The sequence below is a fragment of the Candoia aspera genome, chromosome 5, assembly GCF_035149785.1.
Source record: "Candoia aspera isolate rCanAsp1 chromosome 5, rCanAsp1.hap2, whole genome shotgun sequence".
NCBI classification, from domain to species: Eukaryota; Metazoa; Chordata; class Lepidosauria; order Squamata; family Boidae; genus Candoia; species Candoia aspera.
This window is the reverse complement of record NC_086157.1, coordinates 12,508,857-12,535,727: the sequence shown is the minus strand read 5'-3', so window position 1 is coordinate 12,535,727 and position 26,871 is coordinate 12,508,857. Positions and strand designations below refer to the sequence as shown.

At 40.9% G+C, this 26,871-nt stretch overlaps 1 protein-coding gene across 1 annotated transcript in view; it reads right to left on the bottom strand.

Moving 5' to 3' along the window:
* Positions 1 to 371: 371 nt before the first annotated feature.
* Positions 372 to 26,871, bottom strand: part of NAT8L (N-acetyltransferase 8 like) — a 48,696-nt gene continuing 22,196 nt past the window's right edge. Inside the window, exon 3 of the mRNA XM_063304303.1 lies at positions 372 to 1,030. Within this exon, the coding sequence (XP_063160373.1) occupies positions 663 to 1,030 (368 nt within the window). The 3' untranslated portion in view covers positions 372 to 662. The remainder of the gene's footprint in view (positions 1,031 to 26,871) is intronic.

The window sequence follows — 26,871 nt, the reverse complement described above, 5'->3', positions numbered from 1 at the left end:
AAAGGAACAAGTCCTAGGTGTGAGATGCACCAACATTCTTGAGAATTTGGGCACAAGGAGGTACATCCAAAAAGTGCATTATTAGAAACTACTTGGTAGTGTGTCTGAATGCATGCAAATACTTCCTCTTCATGCATTATAGCAAGCAGATGTTTCACATTTCCTTTCAGCATTAGTAACCATTATTATATCATGAAAACATGAATGCAAACTACTTCATAAAATACTGAGAAATGCATTCACATAAAACTTTTGCACTTAGCTGTATCATGAAGTATCGCTTTTTTAATACTCGAGGGGGAGGATATTATTATTATTATTATTATTATTATTATTATTATTATTATTAACACACATCAGACAAGCAGCATTGTTATGCATTAACATTTCTGTGCTTAGGTAGGTAACCTGGGTCAGACTGGGAGAGTGATAATGTCCATCCTGACCTTGACCCACAGAAGGCCAAGGGCAGCGAACAGTATCTCCAGCATTAGTGCCATCACCCTACAAGCATCTCAGAAAAGAAGGGCCCTTTGTTTGTACAAGGAATTGTACAAAGCCAATGAAGAAAATGAAATGGAGAAATGGCAAATAAACCATGACATAAACCCCCACAAGACATTGGCAAGGGAGGTTCTGGGGAGGAACACAACGCACCGCTCTCATTCTTCACGCAGCTGCAGGCAGTAGTGGTGGTAGCGAAGCTGGAAAAATATTTGCTCTAGAATAGAATGTGTCATTCCAGGCAGAGAATAGTGTTCAACCACCCCAACATGCTTGAATCCTAGAGACTCATACAACTTGTGGGCCGCCACTTTCACTGCTGTGGTTCCCAGGACAACAGAGGAATAGCTATTGACCATGGCAAACTCCAGCACCTTGCGACCCAGAGCTTTAGCGATCCCTTTACCACGGTATTTAGAGTCCACAGACATGCGACGCAGTTCCACTGTATTGTCTTCCTCGTTGCCTCTCGCTGCCACAATGCCCACCACGTTGCCATTTAACACTGCAACCCAGAAACAGGAACCTGTTGGTACAAAGCAGAGTATGAATGGGAAAAGAATAAATCCTTCTCCAAAGATACATCCTGAAGCCTATTTAATGTCTTATCATTTTAAAGTGCTGGTTTAACATCATAGACACAGAGGGAGGAGGCAAACAAGCACAAGTTCTCCTTAGAAACCACAATTAATTCGAAATTATTCTGTCCAATGCGTTCCTACAAAATTTCTTGTGTTACACCCAAAACATAATTTTCTGTTTCATTACAAATTGTCTAAATATTGGAACCACTGAGTAATGAAAATGAATTATGTTTTCTGAGCCTTGCCATCTGTGAAAGAGCAGTTTGTGAATGTCTTTCGTAATTTGCCCGCTGTTATGTCTGCTGAGTTTTGTTTTGTTTTTTTATGAAGCTTTTCCTGCTGCAAAGCAGCGTGGAAGCTTGTCCAGTGGAGATGGGCTGGTTCTCCATTATTTCTGACCTACAGTTGAAAAGAGCCTTCATGGATCAAGCCAAAGGACCACAATTGCCATCTGCCCCATGAAGTCTGCATGAAGCAGTACATGAAAAGTGCCTTCTTCACTTCATCCAGAGATCTGTGGTTTTTCGGGAGGGTGGTTTACAGACGAGAGCTTCAAACAAGGAAGGGCTTCCCTGCTGTAGCCATTCCAGTCCTTTAGTTCTCCATCACTTCCCAACCTGACATCAGTGTTTCATAACTATGGGCAGGTTCAGTCTTCATGTAATTTGTTGGAGATATTTTTCTGTCCTTTCTTCTTTTCTGAAGACTTTTAAACAACTGCAACTTTCTGTAGACCATGTCTACACATGGGTAGCTGGTCTCACTTTGGCTACAAAGACTGGGTCTTTGGCAATTTACAGGGTTATGTAATGGGAGAACCACCCTGTTGGGGTTTGTGGCCATGTTCCTTTTCTGTGGCATGCCACATGCAAAAATAAAGACTGGCTGATGCACACAATAAGGGTATTCCTATACATACCTACACACACACACACAAACACACACTCACATATATTTCATATTTTACAGTAGTATTTAGGTAAAATGATTTACTTGGATTGCATTCTGATTTACTACCACCATCTGGTAATATATTAAACCTTATTTCGCTTGACTTTTCCTGGGACACCAAACCTCTCTTCCAGTAATCTAGAAAGATGTGCCAACGAGAAGTTTTTCTATCCTAGTAGGAAGAATGTGGAGTGAAAGAAGTACAACACCTGATTAGTTTCCTCAGCACTTTATCCCAAACTCAACAGAACTGATACCTCCAATCTCAAACCAAGGTTACCATTCAGAAGTAGTACATGGTTCAGCAAGCATTTGGTGACTAAATGAGATATTTTCTTCATAGTTCAGTCTTTGTACCTTATTAATGTCTTTGTGCTGAAAAGAGAACTCCAATGTAGCAACTTGGTGCTCCCAGTACAGCTGCTAGGGGTGGCAGAGTGTCCCTCATAGAATTCTTAGTGCTGAATGGAATGACGTTGTGAAAGATAAGGAACTCCTAGCAATTAAAGTTAGATTTGAGATTTGGTGATATTTTCTGAAGTGACCAACGCAATTTGTAACACCTTCAAATTGCCTAGAAGTTAAATCAGAGTCAGTTGGCTAATTATTGCTCTTCTCCCATTTTCATTTCAGCAAAACACATACTCACACACACATAAAACATTTGGTTAAAGAGTACTTCAAAATGTGAAGGGAAATAGCACCATATGCTTATCAGCTAAGGATTTTAGCAAACTGTCATGTGAACACAGCCAGTATCAAAACAGGCTACCAAATTCATTGTATGCTTTTGGAAGACCCTGTTCCCATCTTTGGAATTGAAAGATTAACTACCTTTCACAGAGTTTGCATACCATCCCAGTATTTCTCCTCAGCTACCCCACATTCTTCTCTAACTAGGGATCTAAACAGTTCCATTTAACAATAGGTTTTCCAGCTGTTGTGCCTCCTTGTCTAGTTCATTGGCAGACCAGTCCTCTAAGAACTCCAGGTGTTATGGATAATTACAGAGCTTTTGCAGCAGATGAAACAAAAAGGCTTGTATTACATGAACTGACATCATCAGCCTGGTCTTCCATACACAACAGATCGCAATTAGAAATCAATTTGTTATTTCCATCCTTAGAAATGAACCTCTGCTATACTGGTCTCCTCCCATTCCTGCCTGGGTCAGTAACTTACTGCCTTCATCTTCACCCTGATTCTGCAAATACACCTTGCATTTTTTTGTTCTCCCCTTGTTCCTAATTTGCCATCCAAAATCTTCCACTGCCCCCCACCTCTTTGCCAGAGAGCAGGGGAGAGCAGCATTCTTGCTTCCTAACTCCATCAGGAGTAGTCAGTAGCTCATTCATTGAATGGAAGGGTTGGTCTGGAGATCCATTCCTGGAAAAATATTGATGTTATCTATGTCAGCCTTCGACCCCAAGAAACTAGTTTGGCTTAATTAGTTGAAGGGGGATCCTATAGTGGGGGATGATGCTATGCATCCCTGGAAGAATCCTCACCAGATGATGAGTCTGAATTCCCAGAAGGAGTTGGCTTTGTGAGATTCTGAACCAAAGTCCAAGAGCTTCAGACTCCCTGGAAGTACAGCTGGACCCTTTTAGAGCAGATCCAGACTGCTTTGATGCCAAGTGATCATAGTTTGAATTAGAAAGAGAGGCCAAGGGCTCACCAAGTCTCAAGGAGTGTTAAGTGGCTAAGGGTTCAATGGTAGTGGTGGCAAGTACATCTATGAAACAGGACATTGTGCAGTTCTATGTAGGAGGAATTCCTTCAGGAATGCTGTAAGGTGGGGCATAGGACCCTTGGTTCCTTACCAAAGTACATGTGGGGATATCTATCATTCCTCCCCAGTCAATCCACTTCAGTTAGGTCTTTTAGGCCATGTTTCTTATAGCAGTCTGGAATTCTTCCTTATGAGAAAGCAGAAGTGCTGGATATAGAAAGCAGAGCTGCACAGTGCATGCTTCAAACATTTTTAGCTACCTTGGCATCTCCCACTAAGCAAATCTCTTTGCAAGTGCATATTACTGTTCGTTATTTCAATCAGCATAATGGGAAGGCTCCATTTCTCTGTAGTTCAAAATGTAAACTTCTGTTTAGGTTAGGAGTCAGGTGCAAAAAGGGATTTAGGAAGCTGTCACAGGAACCTTTTTGAGTAGCAAATTTGAATGCTAAATGTTTGTCCATAAATAAACAGTGATGGTGGTGACTGTGAGGATCGAACAGTTAAAATAAAAGTAAGGCATCTCCCATCTTATCTGCTAGGAATATTGTGCTGAGAACATTCTTTTAGTTTGGGAGTAGACAGCGTTAATTTCTAGTCCTAACCATCTTACAGTTTGCAGCTTTTATGAAAAGGTTCTATCATTTGTGAAAAGCTGATTTTTATTTTTGCCCCATCAAATCCAATTCTTTGATTCAATTTGCATAAGCGGTTCCATAAATCACTACTATCCAACAAGACATTGCACAACAAAAGAGAACTTAATTCAACTAACTAAAACTTCATTTGCATCCCAGGACACAGTGGGATACAAGTAAAGACCCTCAGACTTACAGCTGGAATGGAACAAATGTACTAGTGCTACTGTACATTTTCAATTTATTTTGAGAAAATGTTTTTTGGGGTGAGGATTGGTTACAAGGTTGAAATGTCACAGCCAACACTCAGAAAGGGAGTAAGCCAAATGTGTGCATGGATGATGATCAGAACTGCTGCCCTCCGGACCAATAATTTTCTACAGAAAGTTAAGGAGTGGGTTCAGGCATTTTTTGCAAAAATTTCAATGATTTCTAATAGTAATTTCAATTTAAAATCAGAGTGGCTATCAAACAGAACTCATTAGAAGGTACTTCCAAAAAAAAGAACAGAAGGTTTATCTCCAAATTCATTTGCTAAGGTTAGGAGGAGTTGGAATTTAGTTTTTGTACAAAAAGATAAAGTCCTGGTGATTTCATGGACACATCCATGTAGCTTTCTTGGCACTGTTTTCCTTTGGGATGTTTTTTTCAAATTTCCAGTTTAGCCTACACCCCTGGTCTTATATCCAAATATTAACCAGGTCCTGCTTTGCTTTCCAAGATAATCAAGGTCAGCTAAATGCTAGCCTGTAACTGTATGTTGAGTTTAGACAGATGGTTTAATCAAAATGTGTGGATAGTTTAACATTTTTAAAACCTTTGGTGTTGTGCATTTGATGATTCAATGTTAAATGTATTAAATATATTAAATGTACAATGTATCAATCCATTAAAAAAATTAAGAGGAAATCTGCTTTTAGTTTGAGAAGGTGGTCAACAAATTGCCTAGCCTACAGATTCTGGCAAAGTGCAGAATTGTGGAGTCCTTGGTGCTCTCTGAGCCTTGTTTTCTTGCAGACGTTTCATTGCCAGACTAGGCAACATCTTCAGTGTGAACATCTTCAGTTTTCACACTGAAGATATTGTGAGTCTGGCAATGAAACATCTGCAACAAAACAAGGCTCAGAGAGCACCAAGGACTCCACAGTTCAACCCTGAGCTTTAAATATTCTTGACTGAAAGTGCAGAATCACAGAAAGATCCATAAAATTTGGAATGCAATTTTCCATCTCTTGCCAGTAGAGAGAGAAAAAGCTAATTCGATGGAAAGCTGAGGTGCTGCCGAGACATGCCAAAAATGGAGAGTAAGTGCCATATTTGATGGTCCTTCTCCAAAGTGCTGTAAGAACAGAAAGGTCTTTTGTGGAGATGTCAAATAATTGTGGAGCTGAGCCAACAGGCTATTCTGCTCTTATTACAGTCCAATTTAAATAGAATGTGTGGTCGTTAAGAGGAACTTACCCTTGCAAGATCATGTGTGTCTGGTACTGTATTGCATTTCATCTCCCAAAACAAGGCTGCATTGGGTTGCTAGGGATCCATGATTTGGTTCAGCGTGAGGTGGCATATTTCCCATGAGAAGTACATAATGCTGGGAAAAGTGAAAGGAAAGAGGAAGAGGACGAGTCGCTGCAAGATATGCATGGATTTGATTACAGCAGTGATGGGTGCACCACTGGAAGATCTGAAGGGCCAGGTTTGGAAACAGATCCTGGAGAAGTTCTCTCTACGTGGTTGTTAAGAGTTGATTCCAACTTGATGGCACATAATCAGTGTGAGATTATTATCATTTGCAGGCATAGCTGTTGGCAGGAAAGGTTTACAACCACCAAGCCACATTGCCTGGAGAGGGTCCTCTGGCCTCCCCAGTAATAATTTTAGACTGGATGGGGATGAAGCAGGGATGACGTCAGAGTAAAAAGTACTAGTTTACAAAGAGAAATCTGACCAATCAAAATCAAAGTTTTGCAACTTTTGAAAATCAGAAGCATCACCAAGTGAAAACAAAATAAAAAATACTTCAAAAATAATAAAGAAAGCCACCCATAAAATAAGCCAAATACACAATCAAAATTATACAAAAAGGAAAAAAGGAAACATACAAAAAAGTATCTGCCAAATTCAAATCTTCAATCACAGCATGCCATCCTTTTGCACTTGATGGAACAACTAAGTCTTAAATGTGCCCCTGAAACCCAGAAGGAAAGGAGAAGACCAGATTTTAATGGGGAGGGAATTTGAGGGTACAGGAGTGGTGATCAAAAATGCCCACTTCCAAGCCCCGTAAGACAGCATTCTTGGATAGATGGGACCTGGAGAGAATTGATCCTGTTTGATCTGATCAGGCAGGCAGGCAGATTTATATGGGAGAAAGTTGAACAGATAGCCAGTCCCAGAGCCACTGATAGCCTTTAAGATGATAACTAGCACCTTGAATAGCACCTGGAAGCCAGCTGGCACTAATGGAGTCATCTGAGCATATCAAAATACATCCATCACTGCCTGGGCTGCTCATTTTGTACCAAATGCTTTCCAAGGGCATCTCTGAGTTCAGTGCATTAACAGTAATCCAAGTGAGGGGTGACTAGCACATGAGGGACTATGAGCAGGGCCTCCTGATCCTGGAGTGGCTGCATTGGCACATAAGAAGTAACTGTACAAAAGCCCCCCGACCATAATTTCTTCCTGTTGAGAGGAGCTGTGAGGACACCCAGATTGCAAACTCACAAACCCAAAAGTGCTCTGACATGGAGGAATTCAGTCTGAGTCTGTTCCTCTCCACCCAGATCCTGACTGACTCCAGGCAGTGGGTAACATTTCTACCAACTGTTTGGCCAGTTGCCGAGATGGATAGCTGGTATCATCAATATATTGAGGATACTGGATCCCATGATAATGGACAATCCTGCCCCACCTCATGACAGACCTTAAACAACCATGAGGGGCAGGGATACAACTAAGAGGTGGTGATGTTGATAACACGGTCTATCCACCTCCTCAGGACTCAGATTCAAATTGATCCCGGATCATTTCACAGGACGAAGTCCCAATAATCTCTACTGGCACTGTCCAGTTAGAGTCCAGCTCCCTTTGAAATTGAGCCAAATGCTGTGTTTTTGGCTATCATCTTTCCCTAAAAGGGAACAAGTCACCTCAAAAAGGACATTGGGTGGCATTCAGCAGATGCAATAAAAGCAGCAAAGTATTTCCATTTTGCCACTTGTACTGCTACTGTGCAGGCTCAAACATGAGCTCCTACCAGAGTCTGGTCAGACCTGAGATGGACCTTCCCCCACAGCAATGCCCTTGGCACCTCCTCTACTGCTTCATCTCCTCGAGCTTTTCAGGAAAACAAGGAGCTGCAGTGGATCTACAAGAAGGCAGAGGCAGCTCTAGTGCAGTCCAGTCAAGCACCCTAGCTGTCCCCTTATTCTGTTGGGGACCAGGGTCTGGACTGAAACGCACCCTCTGAAAACCCCTGGATCCAATAGGTGCCTGGACAGACCAGTCTGATTGGTCCTTCCCCATTGCAGAGAACAGTTGCATTGCAAAACTCTATAGTAGTTAACTGTCCATCAGAAGCAACACTCAAAGCCCCCCTTCCAGATCATGTTGCACCAGCCCTGAGAGAAAAACTGGATCTGGCATGTGATCTCTTATGTGCCATCGTTGTCATGGCCACCGTGAACTCTTGGGCCATTCCAAATCCCTCACCCAGGGGAGGCAAGTCGAAATCTCCCAACATCACCGGTTTGGGGGCCTCTACCACCACCCCATTAATTAGGTTGAGCAGCCCTGGCAGTGGTGTTGCCATGTGAACTGAGAGAGCAATACACCAGCATTCACAACTGCCCCTATGAGTTTAACTGCACAAATAAGGTCTCACATCCTGTTTTCTGTGGTGTAGCATATCTTGATGCCAGCAGCCTCATGGATGACAATTGCTACCACCTTCCCTGCTCCTGGGATTGGAGCTGATGTCAAACCTGAGATCTGGGTGGGCAGATTTCCAAGAAAGGAATTCCCCTTCTTCCTCCTCCCCGCCTCCTCAGTTTCTGTAATGCAAGTTAACTCTAAGCTACAATTAAATTGTGGATGAGAACGGGTTTTTTTATTACAGACAAACCTGGCATTCAGTTGTATTACTGTTAAAAATGAAAAAAGTTACCATTTTCATTTTATCTCATGTACACCACCCACTAACATCGCTCTCAACTTTCCTGGCAGATTTATTCCCTGTCACGTGATCAATACTTTTATTTTAGTACAGCTTTGTCACATATACGGTATTTAAACCCTCTTCCAATCACAACTTTTCAGCTTATCTAAGTTTGAGTATGTATTATTTCCTTATGTCTTGAGGAGGTCGAATATATTTGAGAGATCATTGTGGATTGAAGTTTGTCTGGTTGCTTAATTTAACTACATGTCCTATTTTTCTCTTCCCTATTGTTTTAAGTATGTCACTGTTGTATATTTTCAAATGGTTTTAGATATAGGATATGTCTTCTTTTATTTCTGTTTTTCCAAGACCACGCTTCTCAAATAGTGAACTATTTTTTAACTAATTAACAGTGGGGAGTATTTTAGCTGAAGAAATGTAAACAATGGTAATTCCCATTGTCTAACCCTTTTACAAAGTATCTGTTGTAATCGTGCAAGGGAAAAAATGTTAAAAGAAAGACTTCTAGACAGACAGGTTCCAACTTAGCATGTTCACTTTCCTGCAGAGGTGAGCCCACCTGCTTTGCCACCCACATCACTTTTTGAGAATGGGAGCAAAATTTTTGGCTGGAAAAATTAAGAGAAGGAAATGGCTACCTTAAGTGGTGTTCATCCCCTAAGAACATCACTAAACCCAACGACTCAGCCAGTTTCCCCCTTTTTGGGGAGGTTTTTTTTTTAAGCAAGGCTAAAGGCAAGCCTTTCCCTGCCAAAGGTGAACATCAATGTCCTCATCACTGGACACACCATCTGTGGCCCTCAGAGGCCCAAAATGTGACTTTCAGAGAGTGTGACCCTAGCCACAAAGAGATTGCCCTTCACTTTTCTAGTAAGTTACATTCTTGCTTCAGAGTGAAGCTCTGAAATACATTTGTTCAGGTTGTTTTCATTTACTTTATTTATGAGGGGCCTGTTGAAACACCAGATGCAACTGGATATTCTTTGCAAAGATGACCGTCAGTCATCTTTGACTGTTCTTTGCAAAGACAGACAGATGGTATTACACAGTTTCCCCCAAAGAGAAGAAAAGGGCAGATGCTATACAAAACCCATAGGGAAATTCTTAATTTCCAGATACTCTTCCTATCTTTGCTCACAACCATCTGATATTTATTTATTTATCAAATTTCGTCACCACCCATCTCTCCCAAAAGATGGCTTTTGATGGCAAGCTTTATACTAGTAGCTTCGTATTAGAGAAGAAAGTTCTTAAGGTCCCTGGTCTCACCTGGGCACATCAACAGGACAGATTCATTATACCCTAGTAGTGACTTGGAACTAAGTGTTCTTGATCCTACTTAGGATGATAAGTAAGGTTTTGCTGCAGATGCTGCTGACAACCCACCTACTGAGGCTCAAACGGAAAGTGACAGAATTCACCATGGTTGGAAAAGGCTAACTACACTACTGCTGGGGACTTAAGACAATAAACTTGGTGCGGGAAAAAATACACACATCACCTGGAACATTGGGAAAAAACCACAAGCTTCATTTATTTTTTTCATACAAAAGGGAAGCCAATTAGAAGAACTTCAAAAATACTGAAATGAAAGCAATTTGAAAAAGACCTGAGATGTATATTGTACATGTGTGCATTGCCCTTTGACTGTCAAAGATTATTCTCTGAGGGGAATAAGTCCCATCTTCCGAGAAATGTTCTGGATATTTCCTGTAAGCAATGAAATATTCGCAGGTATTCCTGGCCCACCATCTGTACGAAGACTGTCCCATCACTTCTGGAGACTGCTGCTTCTGCGGAAATTAAGGAAAAACCCACAATACTTTTTGTTGCTGCCATATCAAAATGCATTCTTCTGAGTATTCCTTTCACATTTGTGCTTCTTATTCCAACTACTAGGCTCATGTTGTAGAAAACAGTTTGTGACGCCCTTCTAGCTATCATACAAAAGCTGCATTATGCTGCTTTTAGTCCAATTTGTACTGAAGTGATTGAGTAATGCACTCAACCGAAGTTACTCTTTAAGGGTTGTATTTGACTTATTTATTTCTTTATTTTATTTGTCCCCGCCCATCTCCTCCCAGCAGGGGACTCTGGGCAGTTTTGCAGACCAACAGTCTGATTGCACTTACAAAAGAAGAAGGGAAGAATATTATCTCTCCATAAAGCTTTTTTTCATAGCATTTCTGTGATCTCGGAGAAGCTTTTGGGGTCTACGGCTGTAACACAGGCAAGATGGTTGGAAGCCAAGCTTCTTTCCCCAAAATGTTAAGTTTTCATGTAACCCTGCCATCAGAAATCACTGGCTCCAGGATGGCCCACTGAAAATACTTGCTGGATTCTGCCTAGACTATGGGGAAGATGATCCATAAAAGGATGGGCATCTGGATCATGCAGTACAGCATAAATCTAAACAAAAGAGAGTTACCATGAAGAAAGGAAGGAAGGGAGAGAGAAAGCAGAACAAGGATCTTCTGCTACTCTGGCTGTACATTCTTCCAACCAAAAAGGGACCCTAGACAGAAGTCCAAGAAATATCACTCTACAACATATGACGTAAGATTCCTCCCACCAACCCAACAACATTCATCTACATATACCTACCTTGGTCCCGATCTCCAGCACCTGAAGGGCTTGTTATTACATTTTTCTGAACCTGAAAGGGCAAGAAGATATTAATCTGTACCAATTCAAAAAAGCGTACACCAAATCTCAATATCCACTGCCCCATCACCGTGATTCTGTTCCATATATGGTACCTCTCCTCCTCCTTCGAGACCTATCTCCAGCCTTACACACACATTCACTTACAGCTGCCCTTTCATCTTCAGATTCATCCTCCACAGAATCTTCCTTCACCGTGCCTGACTTTCACATCTCCCACTATCACCCCATTAGCATGCCTGCTGCGCAATAACCAATATACTTACCAAAGGAGAGTTGGTGGATGCCTGTAGTATGCAGCAGAATGCTTCATACTTGCCCATTATCCTGGATAATCCATGAGACTGGAGACTCTTATGTCATAGCTAGAGAAAGGTCAGTGGCGTATGTATGGGGGGAGCCACTAGCAGAGTTGCTGCGGTTATTGTCTCTTCCATCAGTGCTAATGACTTCTGCAAATAAAGAAAGCCTCTCTACGCAACCAGTCTGATGCAATTAACGTACAATGTCCAGGAAACAACATGTACACAATTGAGACACGTAATATATGAAACACCATTCCTGCCCTACAAGGGAATGATTCATATTCCAAAATGTGGGAGGACACTCAGTGGCTAAAACTAATTTATCCATAAACAGTGAAAGTAAAGAGTTTATTGCATGCCTTAAAACCCAATACTGGTTCATGACACAGTCTGAAAGTGGTCAAAATGTACTTATATTACATCAATTAAAGTAATGTGTACGCATCCCAAATCAATCCATGCTTTGCTTGCAAATAAACAGTGAAAGGTTAAAATTGATGGTCAATTGAGCCAGAGGGCCACAGAAGAATATCCAACTGGGCGATACTGCAGCAGCGAACATTGATTAAGTTCCTTGTTTGAATCAACATGATTATAGGATAACCTGCTGCACACAGAAAACCACATACTTAATATTCTGAGCACATATCAATTTAAGAAGAAACTCAAACCATGCTCAGTCAACAATTAGTATCATTTATTCTCTCTGCAACATCAAGTTTCATGGTTTGATTTATACTGTAAAATGCCTGTTTATCTTTATAAAGGCATGCCAGGAAATCCAAAGTGAAATTTCCTCTGGGATGATAAATGCATTTATAAAAATGATACAGGAATATATAGCAATGCTTAAAATAAAGATGAAATAATTTCAAAGGTACACTTGGAAGAGTTGGGAGAAAACTATAAACATCTGAGATAAGGACACTTTAATAAGGGGATTTATAGAGATAACTTTGTCTCATATCCCAGGATATCCAAATCTGATTAAGAACAATATTTTATGTGTTTATTTCACATAACTTATCAAAGCCAGAGTTCACTTTAGCCCAATACAGATCTTAAAATCACAGATCCTTGGCCTTTGATCACATAGTAGCCTTCACTTAACAGAGAAAACTTTGTTATTGGGAAGATATTTCTGTTTCTGAATGGTGGATTCCAATCTTTGTGAAGCTTTAGAAACTGACCAATTTCATCTGACCAAGTATTTGAAGTCAGCTTCTGAAAAACAAGGCTTTCGTTTCTCTTGTTAAGACTGACTGGTTTGTAGTACAATAGGCGATTATATTCTTATAGATCTAAATAGTATGAATTGTAGATCTGGAAGGCCTCCGAGCCCTTGGCTCAGTACAGAAATCCAAATTAAACCATCTGGCCTCCACCAGAACATTCTCCAGGTCTTGGGTTCCATTGTTGAAATGCTCTTATGGTTAGGAAGGATTCCACTCTTCCCACTTCAGTTGGAATCTGCCTTTCTGAAACTTAACCTGTAAAACCTTTTAAACCTTTTATTATTTGTTCTAAATCACCTAGAACTCTAACACATACATATATAGGAAAACAAATTATCTAAAGCTGAAATCCAATAGATGTTTACAACATATGTAAGTAGACATGTATAGGAATGTACTGTGCACCCTTATAAGTCTTGAATGGTTTTAGATGTAGTTAAATAAAGGGCTATCTACTTCTATAAATATTTGTCTGGGAGATATTTTTATATATTGGTGTGATCTGCTTTGAGATAAAAATGTAATCACCTTTTCCTTTATGCCAAGATTAAAATATAAATGAATATAGTCAAGTGAAAAAGTGCACCCCATTGAAATTTGACTTTTTTAACGTATTTCATCATGTATGTGTGTCTGTGTGTGTGTATGTGTATAATCTTCATTTCAATAATATTGATAGAAAAATTGGATATAACAAACATCGTGCACTATCGACATGTTATACTCCATTGTGTAACTTAAATACACATAAAGGCAAATTTTGCTTGTGGAAAAAGTAAGCGCACTCCTACATTTATCACCACCTCAAAGACCTAAAATTAGAATCAGGTGCAGCAGATGAGATGCAAATGATTAGAACATCATTAGAGGGGATCTGGGAAGAACCTGTCTAATTGAAATCTCAGACATTTAGTTTGATTTGCTCTTTGTGGTTGAAGTGTGTAGTAGCACCATACCTAGACGGAAAGAGCTCTCTGGGGCCTTCAGAAAGAAGGTTATAAATGCCCATGAGTCTAGGAAGGGATTTTAAAAGATCACAAACAAATTGGACATCAATCATTCCACTGTCCGAAAGATCATCTACAAGTAGAGAAGATTCCAAACAACTGCAAGCTTGCCCAGGCCAGACTGTCCCAGCAAGTTCAGCCTGAGAGCAGAACACAAGATGCTTAAAGAAGTCTCTAAGAACCCCAGAATTTCATCATGAGACCTATAGGTAGCTCGCCACTACTGATATCAAACTGTGTGAGCCTATCATTAGAAAGAAGCTGCACAAATTAGATCTATGTAGGAAGTGTGCCAAGAGGAAAACTGTGCTGTCCATAAAGAATATCAGGGCAAGAGTAAAGTTTGCTCATGAACGCCTAAGCTAAGACCATGACATCTGGAACAACGTGCTCTGGACCATCAAGGCAAAGACAGAGTTTTTGATCACAGTACCAGAAGACATGCTTGGTGAAAATCAAAGACAGCATTTCACCAGAATAACTTGATACCAACCAGCGTGGTGGTGGAAATGGTATGAATTGGGGCTGCTTTGTTGCATCAGGGCCTGGGAAGTCTACTTGAGGTTGTTTCTGCCAAAGGGGCAATACTAGGTATTAAAGTCAAGGATGCACCTACTTTTGCCACTGAAGGAAACGGCATATCTGCTAATTTTTTGCTCCATAAATGATTGCAAAGTCAATTTTTCATATTTTGTTCAATTACATCACCTTTATTTTTATATACTGTTTGAATTAAGATAAAATATTGAAATGTTCCATATACTGTATGTTAAGAAAGAAAATACATTACTTGGGGTTCACTTACTTTTTCACATGACTGTACTTGCCATCCTTTACACCATTTTCCTTGTCAGATACAACTATCTCAGTCTTCAACATGTTAATTCTCAGATAGCCATACTCCTTGCTGCATCATGCAACCTATCTAATGTTTGCTGCAAATCATCTTAACTGTCAGCCAACACCTCATCTGCATAAAAATACACATACATTCATGTCCCCAACCAACACATCTCTAACATTACCAAAACTTCCATCATACGTTTATCTATAAACCCAAGAGATCTCACATAACCTTATTTTACTGCCTGCTCAATGTTGAATACTGAGAAGCATGCAGGTCAGTAACTAACCTTCCACTCATATATGCAAAACATTCCAGAATTCAAGTCTTTTCACTTGGTCATATGTTTTCTCTAAATTAACAAACGTACAATAAAGTTGATTGCTTGTCTTCATTTTTCAGCAACCTACTGAAAAACAAAATGTGGTTGGCACACCCACTGCCCAGCATAAAGCTACACGACATTTCCAAAATGTCGCCTTTTGTACCTGTTCAACCAAAATTCATTCTGTGAGCTGGGCAGCCATACAAATCATTCAAATAAATAAATATATAAATTCTGCCAAACATCTTTCAGGCAAGCTAAACAAACTGATCTCCTATAGCCTTTGCAATCCTCCTTATTTTTTATTTTGTGTAAGGGCATCGTAACAGTATTTTTCTAATTGTCAGGCACAGGTGCAGTCTTCATGCACCCATTAAACTATTCACTCTTAAAATTATCAAAAAAGTTCTGCCTCATATTTGGAATAAAACTTACCACTCTCAAATCTTTGATTCATTCTTTGTCTTTTTATTGTAAACAATAAAATCAGTGTTTTTAGATGCATCCCTTTAACATTCTTGGGTCTCTGAATGTCCCAATCACTATTTCTGTACTCTAGTATCTTGTTCACATTCATCCAATTGCCAAACAAAATGACTTTTCCCCAGATCACATTCATTTAGAATGTTACATTTTTTCCCTAGAGTCATCTCTGATTCCTCCATTATCACCATAATCACCATTCACAGAATATACACCCAGAGCAATCTAGATGACACCAGTTCATACTTTGAGATACACATTTTAGCCCTTTCACTCATAATTAAACCAACACCTTCACTTCCACACAGCTCTGCTCCACAAGGTCAGGCCATTTTCATTCAGATACAGTCTTCTTCTTCCTCTTAGTTTCATAAATACACACCATACATGTCAACAACATTCTCACAAATTATTAAACTGTCCAATATAAACAAAGTTAAGCTGTACTTTGCTGGATCTTCCTTTTCTCCTCTCTTCCAGTTATCCAGGACAACAGCAGTTCTCTAGATTTTCAATAAGATAATATAAAGATCTGGACAGATAATCATCTAGTTCCCTCAGCACACTAGGCTTAATGCATCTGGTCCTGGAGATTTAAGTTCAAAGTAAATATGTTCTCCAACCAGGTTTCTATCAGTCTCTAGCTTTAGTCCTGCCTCTTCATCCTGCTCTTCAATATTTCCTGGTAGGACATGCATTTTTTTGTGGAGAAGACCGATTATAAAGTGTTATGAGCCCTTAGCGGTCTGTTTTCTAAAATATATAAAATGAAGAATGGCCCAACATCTCCCAGAGAATTACGTTCCACCTCGAAAAAGTGTTCAGTGTATGAATTTTCTCCTAATGTTCAGTCAAAATATACTACCTTGCAATTTCTATTCATTAGTTTTACTCCTACTGCCTAGAACAGCCTTTCTCAACTTTTTGACCCTGGAGGAACCCTTGAAATATTTTTCAGGCCTCGGGGAACTACTGCATATTCAGGCTCAAATACAGGCCAGAAGTTCCAAAATTATTCTATTTGTTTCAGGTGTGGGCCTGTAGATATGCATTAACAGTGTTCCTAAACTAAAAATAAAGAATGAAACCTACCTCTTTAATGTGAAGTTGCCTGAATTTGAAATAATTGTTCAAATAAATTGTGATCTCCCAGGGAACCCCTAGTGACCTCTTGCAGAACCCTGGGGTTTCACAGATCCCTGGTTGAGAAACTCTGGCCTAGAATATCTGACAGCATTCTGCAACAGATTCTACTCCATCTTCCACCTTTCAGAGCTACGAAGCTTGCTTTTCTGTCTCCCCCTTAATTTTCTCTTCTCCAACCTAAATATACCCAAGTGTTTCAAACTTGCATCACAAGACTTGTTTTCAACCAGTTCACCATCCTTGTTGCTTTTCTGTGGATGTGCTTCAAGGTATCACTGTTCTTCTCAGACTGTGGCACCCAGAACTGGACACATCATTCCAAATGTGGTCTGAGTAGAGTGAATTAAACCGAAACTATTACTTCACACGGTCTGAACACTGGGCTTCTGTTAACGCAGCCTAAGACTCATGAGGATTTTTTAAAATTAGTTGCATCACACTATTGGTTTATATTTAGCTTTAGATCAAGGTTAGCTTTTTTTCCCATGTGAAGCTATATTTGTATAATTAATTTTTTAAAACCTATAGCTAAGTCTATATTAAATTCTACATAATCTCAGACTGTGAGTTTGGTCCATTTTTCCAGACCCTCAAGGAGCTTTCAGGAGAGAAACTGTTTTTGCCAATCAAGTCTGTTTCTCTTAGAATAGAACTGACAACCACGTCCATTCTTTTGTCAGCAGTCAGAAAGTAATTATGTAATAGTGACCATATTTTTTATTATGGTTGGTATTGATGTCTTTTTAATCAGAAGCATTTCATTTGGTTTTGCATTGCGGACTGCAGTCATGGTCTGGGGGAAATTCATGGCAATGATTAGCTGAATTATTTACTAAAGTAAGCACAGTATATATAAAGTTCACTAGAGAAAAACAACTTTTCATTTGGAATAGCCAATGTTCACAATGCAGATATAATTTTTAAATTTAAAGTTTGGATCAACACAGCAATCTTTCTGGGATCTACTTGGCAGATGTATTTATTCAAAAGTTCAGTTTTGAATCTTTCCTGTATCTGAGACAGGCACAACTGAAGACTGAGAAAATTATTCAATTAACTTTTAGAACCATTTCTCCCCCATAAACCTTCCTTTGAATACTACCCTACTAAGGATGGGCGCTTTCTGTTTCCCATTGTTCTCAAGAGTTCAGCAAATAGTCACAAAAGGGCTTTTGTATCAGGACATCCAACTCATGGAATAGCCTCCTAGCTATGAAAATTGTTATAAGCTTCTGCACTTCATTCATTATCATTCATTATTTTACTAAGAACAAAGCCCCTGCTTTTTATTTGTCCTATAAAGAACTCAGCTACTAAGCAGCAGCGTTGACGTTTGGGCTCTAAAATAGTTGATTTGGAGATCTCTTTTAGTTTATTTATATCCCATCTTTTGTTATATTTCCCATCATACAGTTGTAATTGAAATTATTCAACCCCCACTGCAAATCAGGTTGATTGTCAAAATGTACAGACTTACAGCTGTTTCCAATGAACAAATCAAACAAAAGGAGTTGAAATAGCTCAACACAACGAATGCTTCAAGTGGTGTCCCCAAATTCAACTGAAAATGCAACTTATAATGACTTCTCCAGTCTCAGAATTATTCAACCCCCTGAATAGAATCCATCACAACAGCACACATACAGTATGCAAAACAGGTGTTGTCTCAAGCACACCTGCTGCAACTAATCAAGGGCTTCATTAGGTGCATCAGGTGTGTTTCAGCTGGAACACATGAAATACCCGAAGTGGCTAGGGGTCTGCTGAGTGTCACGTTTGACTGCATGTTAGAAATACAGTATGGCTAAGTCAAAAGATGGTCCAAAAAGGCAAGAGAAGAGATCACTGCCCTTCACAAACAAGGAACAAGATACAAAAAGGTAGTGAAGGCACTGAACGTTCCTAGAGACACTGTTGGAAGCATAGTTCGCAAGTTCACAGTTGAAGGAACAGTGGTTACACTACCTGGATAGGGCAGAAAAAGGAAGCTGTCAGTGGCTGCAACCAGATTTCTGAGAAGGCAGGTGGAGAGAACCCCTCGAGTGACTGCAAAAGACCTGCAGCAGGTCTTGGTGGCAACAGGCACTGAGGTTTCAGTGAGCACAGTAAGGCGCGTACTAAACACAGAAGGTTCCCATGCCAGAACTCCAAGACGTACACCACCACTGACCCAAAAGCACAAGAAAAGTCGGCTCCAATATGCTCAAAATCATACCAATAAGCCACTGAAGTTTTGGGATTCTGTTCTGTGGAGCGATGAAACAAAACTGGAACTTTTCAGCCCGATATATGTCTGGAGGAAGAAGAATGAAGCATACGCTGAAAAGAACACTCTGCCTACAGTTGAGCATGGTGGTGGCTCAGTGATGCTCTGGGGATGTTTTGCATCCTCTGGCACTGGAAACCTGCAGCGTGTGGACGGCAAGATGGATTCATTGAAGTATCAGGAAATCCTAGGAGAAAACGTCATGCCGTCTGTAAGGAAGCTGAAGCTTGGGCGTCATTGGACCTTCCAACAGGACAATGATCTCAAGCATACCTCAAATTCCACTAAGGCTTGGATGCAGAAGAAGTCCTGGAAGATTCTACAGTGGCCATCACAGTCACCTGACTTGAACCCCATAGAAAATCTCTGGTGGGATTTGAAGAAGGCGGTTGCAGCACGCAAACCCAAGAATATTACCCAATTGGAGGCCATTGCTCATGAGGAATGGGCCAAGATTCCTCAGGCGCGCTGCCAGAAGCTGATGTCTGGCTATGCATCTCATTTGCAGCAGGTCATAACAGCAAAAGGGTGCTCTACTAAGTCCTGAAGATGCTTGACATGAAGGGGTTGAATAATTTTGAGACTGGAGAAGTCATGATAAGTTACATTTTCAGTTGAATTTGGGGACACCACTTGAAGCATTCGTTTTGTTGAGCTATTTCAATTGCTTTTGTTTGATTTGTTCATTGGAAACAGCTGAAAGTCTGTACATTTTGACAATCAACCTGATTTGCAATGGGGGTTGAATAATTTCAATTACAACTGTAGTACCACCATCCTTAGCCATTATCCACAGTTGGATGTAGAAATTTAGACAACTGACACCTTAGAACAGTGTTTCTCAATCTTAGCAACTTTAAGTTATGTGGACTTCAACTCCCAAAATTCCCCATCCATGGTACCAGTAAGATACTGGCCAGATTTTTTTTAACCATGGCAGAATTTGCTTATAATAACTTAGTTAATGTCTTCACTTAGTCATTACCTTTTTTAGTCATCTACAGCTACCACCCTTGCCTTCTGCCAAACACAGTCAAGACCTCACCTATCCCAGATACCTTCTTCCAGGAGCTTTACGCAATTCCTTAAAGAACAAATATGCAAATGATCTATTGACCATAATTACCAGGAAGCCCTCCCCTCTATAACGGTTTGAGATTGCATGTGGATTTCTACCATGTTTCTCCCCTCTAAAATCTGGTAAGAGAACCAGATTTTCTCAGGCTAAGATGTCAGTTATATCACCAACCAACAACTATCTATGCATCTGGAAAATAAGTTTATTGGACCATTCTCTGAGATAGCACAGATCAGTCTTATGACATTTCAAGTACATCTTCCAGCCAAAGATATACCTAGTTTTCCACCATCTCCACTTGTCTTAAGAACAATCTTCCTGACCCTTACGTACTGCATCTCCAACACCACCTTCCATCTCAGGGAGGGTCTCAGGGTAGAGCACATTCTGGACTCTTGGAACAGTAGAAGCAGACTTGAGCATTTGATACCATGTACCAGGCAATACCAACACATTTAATATTTCTGGGAGGCAACAGATTATGTGCACACACACCGTTCCTTCACCATTTTTTTTGTGCTACCTTACGAATCCAAGTCCCACACAAATGTTTCTGCAGCTGCCTGTGATTCTGACTGTAAGGAAGTAGGGGCCTTGAAAGTGGAGGGAGAGAAAGGATTGCATCACCTAGGAGAGAGGTGCAGAAACTAACTTCTCTGTTGTCTCTCCATCCACGCTGACTAGAAGTTATTGCATTATCTGAAAGAAAAAGTTCTGAATGGTGGGAGCCCTGTCATAACCAACAGAAGTAACAGAAAAGGAGGAGTGGAGGTGTCAGAAGAAACTCCAATCTCCATGGAGATGGAGCTAGGGAGAGAAACCCACCCCTCTCTTTCTAGGAGAAGGAGGAGGAGATGGGTGGTTTCTGATGTACACAGAAGGAGAGGTGGTAGAGAATGGAGAAGGGATGGTGTAAGAGAACCAGATTTTCTCAGGCTGAGATGTCAGTTATATCACCAACCAACAACTGTTTGGCTTTGAAGGGCAAAAAGGCCTCTGAAATGTAGGAAAGGCAGAAAGCAGCAGCAGGTTTAAGTTGTTGTGGGTGTAAGAGGGAACTGCACCCTCATTCTGACTGAGGACAATCAGCTATTTAATGTGGATTCAGTCCAGTTTACAACAATTCTCATCTAGCCATGCATTGCTAAGCATCTGCCAGGCCTCTGCCAGGTTCAAGCATAGCAGCCGACTTAAGCCATGGAGAGTCAGGGATTGGAGATTTACCCATGAGCCCTGGTCAAGAGTGCCTGCCTTTCCATGCGCGAGGTGCCATAACCAAAGGCCACTTCAAGGGTGGCTGCTTGACTCAGACCAAACCTTCCAATTAAAATTGTGAGGCAGAAGGTGGCTTTGAGTTACCCAGTCCCCAAGTCTTTAGAGCTTAGACACAGGAGATCACCAGCAGGAACAGAATTAGCACCACAACAACTCTCCAAGGCCAGTCAAGATTTAAGATGAATGACAGAATGCAGAGCCCGCCCTTATTTCTCTTTTGCCTCTACCTGCCACTCTATTCCAGGACTCACTTCTTCTCTTCCTGCTGCTTCGTGTCTTTCTGCTTTTACCACCCTTCCTCTTTTCTGCTTTGCTCTTGCGCTTTCCATGTCTGTTTTCCTCTTCCTTTTTTCCTCTTCCCCTTCTCCCATCCTTTTTAAATTTTTTAATCCTTTTTTATTTATTCATTTTTCAAAATATAATTAAGACACATAATGCAGAATATAAGGCCGATAGAATACAAGTCTAAAAGAGAAACAGGAAAGGCTAAAACAGTGCAGGAATAAACAAAAACACTTATCAGACCAGCGGCTTCTGACCTTTTCCAGCACAGTTATAAATGAAGTCTTGATTTTAGGTTTTGATGATTGAATGGTTTGATTTTAGAGATACAATGTTACTAAATGTTTAATTAATAGACAAAGATTAACCCTTCTCACATCCTAATTATTTATGCTCCCTCGTTTCTGTTTCTGTTCATTTACTGGACATTAATTTCTCATTCCTCTTTTCACTGTCAACCTCCCCTCGCCAGCTCTGCTCCCACTCCCACCCACTCCCGTATCTCCCTTTCTGTCATCACTCCCACTTCTCCCCGTTTGCATTGTGTTAAGTGGCACCATGAGACTCCAGACACTCCCAGACGAGGCTTTTGTTGTGCAGACGTCCCGCCTCGTTCTCAAGATTTGGGAGAGAACCTTCCAGACCGTGTCACATTCCATTTTTAACTCCTTCCCCCCCGCCCACCATTTCTTTCTTTTCCTTCCTTTTGCAAAGTCTCTAGATTCACTTGAAGATAGTTATCAACTATCAAGTGATAGTACCACTCTATGCCACACTAGTGAGGCCACAGTTGGAATACTGCATCCGGTTCTGGTCACCACAATACAGAAAAGATGCTGAGGCCCTAGACAGAGTGCAGAGAAAAGCAACAGAGATGATAAGGGGTCTGGAGGCTAAATCCTATGAAGAACGGCTGAAGGAACTAGGTGTGTTTAGCTTAACGAAGAGAAGACTGAGGGGAGACATGGTAGTGGTCTTCCAATACTTGAAGGGCTGCCACAGGGAAGAGGGCATTGATCTATTCTCCATGGCACCTGAGGATAGGACAAGAAGCACTGGGTGGAAGCTGGTCAGAGGGAGATCCAACCTGGAAACAAGGAGGAATTTCCTGACAGTGAGAACTATCAAGCAGTGGAACAGCTCGCCTCCTGGAGTTGTGGATGCTCCATCGCTGGAGGTTTCCAAGAAAGGATTGGACAACCATTTGTCCGAGATGGTATGAGGACTCCTGCCTTGGGCAGGGGGTGGACTAGAAGGCCCCCAAGGTCCCTTCCAGCCCTATGATTCTATGAACTTCTTGATGCTTTATAACTCCAGTTGAGTACAAAAATGTATTTTAAGACTGAGCTACGTTGCATTTTTAAAATAGCAATTGAAATGTCTGATTATTTATTTTATCAAATTTATACACTGCCCATCTCACTATGCAAGTTGAAAACAACCTACATGTACCCATTGTGACAGTGAAGTCTAGAGCAGATGAGTTCAGCATGCTCAGGAGAACAGCACATAGCTCAATCCTCAGCACTGAGAGGGGTTGAGGTTGTGTGCCCGTGTGCAAATTAGCTGTGAGATGGCTACAATTCCACCTAGACATTTCTCCGGCCTCCACTATGAGCTCATTTATGTCTGCATTGCTTTGTAAGTAAACCGGACCTTCAATGACAATAGAAGATCTATCTATTTAAAGACCTGCTCCTTTAGGGCATGGGTGGCCCTCTGCACTTTGCAAACTCTCCACAGCCTTAACTGCATGGCCTACAGTGAGAGATGCCATGACTTGTAGCGTAGCAACATCTGGGGGTGCAGGGTCCCCAGCCTAAAAAGGCACACTTCTTCCTCTTAGTCCACCAACCAACAAGTCCCACTTCAGGCTTATCAAGATTTAGCTTCACTTTGTTGCTCTTCACTAAATCAGCTTAATGAACCAAGTAATGATTCAGCACTTTCTTTGCTTCACACAAGTGATGGAAAGAAACAGAGCTGAGTATCGTCAGTGTCCCAGAAATCTTCAGGGTTAGGGTTCACCTCACCCAGGTATGACTCAATTGTACACATACATTTATTTCAGTACATGCCCATGTTAAGAGATCTCATTGTACCATCATAAGTAATTTCATAATTAAAACTTAACACTTTATATTTTTTCCCACCTGTCCCCTCACTGAAATATATAGCTTTATGTCAGGAATGACTAATTACAAAATATTGGAAGATATAATTATTTTGCTCAATATTCTAGGGCTACTAAAATCTCAGCTTCATAAAACTTGGAACACACATAATACTGGCTGAGCGCTAGGATGATGCCAAGTGGATTTGGTTTTGAGGGCAAATTCACATTTATAGCCCCTTCCCAAAAAATTTGGGAAAGCACTATTTTCTTGAGGGTGCTAGATTGGGGAGAGGGTCCAACAAATGTTGGAAGAACATTAAGAAGAAAAGTCTCTTCTGGCCTCAGAATTTTTGGTGCAAATGTTCAGCCTCCACCACCCTTCCATTCTGATGGCTGTTGGAGGACCCCCAAAGAATGGAGGAAAATGAGGGTGGACCACACACACACACATGGACATCCCACTGCTCTGTCTTCTAATGTCAGTGTATTCTGTCTTTTTCTCCTTCATCCTTGATGGAGTCTGTCTGCTACAGGAGTATCTAGTGGGGGCATGTCAAAATCTGCAAGATGGCAGGCACTACATCACAATAAAACCCAGCCCTTTTGCACCCCACACACACACACAAAAGGTGTGGAGCTTCAGTCATGTTGCTGCACCCACCATCTTGCAGATTTTGGTTCTGTCCACCATCACAACCTTCACTCCAATGCTTCTTTTCATACTTTCTCCTCCTTTCTCCCCCCACCCATGGAAGATGGCCAGAGCCATGGAGCGACTCAGCGTGTGTGAAGCATTGTGTTATGAATGAATACTTGTTCCTTCTCTTCTATTGCTACTTTTTTAATTGCAGCACTGTGAAAGAAGAAGGGACCTCAGTGGACTGGAAATTAACTTTTTAAAGAGTTCCAGGTTTGCAGCTTGAAAAGAAAAACATCTTCTACATTTCTGCAAATGCAGTTTGCTCTCAGGCCATTCAACCTATTTCCCAAGGAAGTAAAAAAAACAAACAAAAACAAGCAAAAAAACCCTCTTCCTTTTAAAGGTTTGCTCTGTCCCCAGCATTCTTTGCAATTGGTTTTACAAAGCATTTGTGTGCATTTCAAAATAATGGTGGGAATTTTCACAGGACATTCAAACAAATCATAATAAGATGGCAAAGTGTGGGAGCTCTCTGAAACTATACTTTATGTGTCTGCATATGCAGCATCATGGAATCGTTTTATTTTCAGATTTGGGTTTATGCAGCTCTAGAGGCTTTATTTGCATACTTTGTTTAAATCAAAATGAGTTCTCCATGACTGCACTATTGTTGTATACAGTATTTTACTTCTGAAAATACTTGATATTTTCCCCAATAAAAGTAAGGCATAAGGGTTTGTTTTTCTCCATTCCCAACTATTCTGTCTTCCAAAAGCAGCTATATAACCATCCACAGAGATAGATGAGATGGGAGAAAGAAAGGCTATTTTCTGCAATATAGTGAATTACAACAGGTGTATGAACATAGCCTGTGAGATTAGTCTATGAAGTTTACTTTGCTAACCCAGAAATTCAGGTTTATTGAACACAACCCATGGGTAAACTGCAAACTTGGCTTTTGGAGCAGGTTAACTCTTCCATTTGAACCCTGGGTTCCCTGTTTTCAGCTTAACATTCTAGCCCAGGGTTTCTCAACCTTGGCAACTTTAAGATGTGTGGACTTCAACTCCCAGAATTCCCCAGACAGTTGGGGATTCTGGGAGTTGAAGCCCACACATCTTAAAGTTGCCAAGGTTGAGAAACACTACTCTAGCCAAACCTTGCCTTAGCCAATGCCCTCTAGATTTTTGCGATTGGAGCTCCCATCTTCCCAGAGCAACCTCCATAGCATTCCATTGTCAGCCCTCCTCTCCTGCTTTGAAGAAGGAGTCCCTTTTAGTGGGGATCACAGGGAAGGGAGTCAAAAAGGTAAAGATGGTGGATGCACTGCAGTGGTGAAGTCCTGTCCCTTTTGATTGTATGCAAGTATAGAATGGGCTAAATTAATGGGATAATTCTTCCGGATTGTCCTGGTTTTGCATCCCAACTGGTTTACAACACACTTCTGAAAAGTAAGATATGCAGACTGGTAAGGGGGGAGGGTAGGTTTGGCCATTTGATAGAATGTGCTCCTCCTTTTGCCTGATTGTGACCATTGACTCAGTTTAACTTCTTGAAGATAGAATATACTCAAAACCAAAATTAGCACTAACCCTGTTTTGCCAACTAGTTCAGACCCATAAAGGAGCCAAGTAGTATTGTTATTATTTATTTACATACTTAATTTGTATACTGTACTTTCAATTCCTAAAGGCTGTATACAGCCACCCCTCAAAAAATATCGTAAAAAGAACTTCTCCAATAAATAAATAAACCCACCCAAAAAGAATAATAAAAAATCCCAACATGATCTTAAGGGACAAATATACCAAGCCATGTGTGACTAACGCATCTCAACATCCACAGCATGCCTTCACCCTGGGCTAGATGTGAAAGCCAGGTCTTAACTGCTCTCCTGAAACTCTGAAAGTAAACAGTAGACTGAATCTCTGTAGAGAGTTGCAAAGCAATGACAAAAAATGCCCATTTCCTAGGTCCTGTCAGATGGCGTTTGGAGAGAACTGATCCTGTTCAGTATGATTAGATGGGTGAATGAATACAGGAGAAGGCAGTACCACAGATAATCAAGTCCACCACCTTAAATAGTACCCAGAAGCTGTGGCAGCCAATGCAGCTCCTGAAGCATTGAGGTCACCTGAGTGTATCAGGATACACCTATTACTGCCACATTTGGTACCAGCTGCAGCTTCCAAACGCTTTCCAAGGACCGTTCCATGTATACAGTAGTGCATTAACAATTAAATCAAGGGGAGGGTGAATAAGGAATGAGTGAGTGGGAGTAGGACCTCCTGATCCAGAATGGCAGCAGTTGGAGCATAAGATGTAAGTGTGCAAAACCCCTCCAGACCACGGCTGCCACCTGCTGATTGAGCAGCAGCTGTGCATCCAGGAGGATCCCAAACTGTGTACAGTTTCTGAGCAGAGGAGTAAAACCTCGTTCAGAATCAAAGCTGGCATTTCCCTGGACTCATCTGGTCTAGAGACCCAAAGCCACACCATCTTGGAGGGATTCACTCTGAATCTGTTCCTCCTCACCCAGACCCTGACAGCCCCCAGACACTGGGTCAGCACTTCTATTTTATCAACAGTTTGGCCTGGCGCTGAGATTAGAGC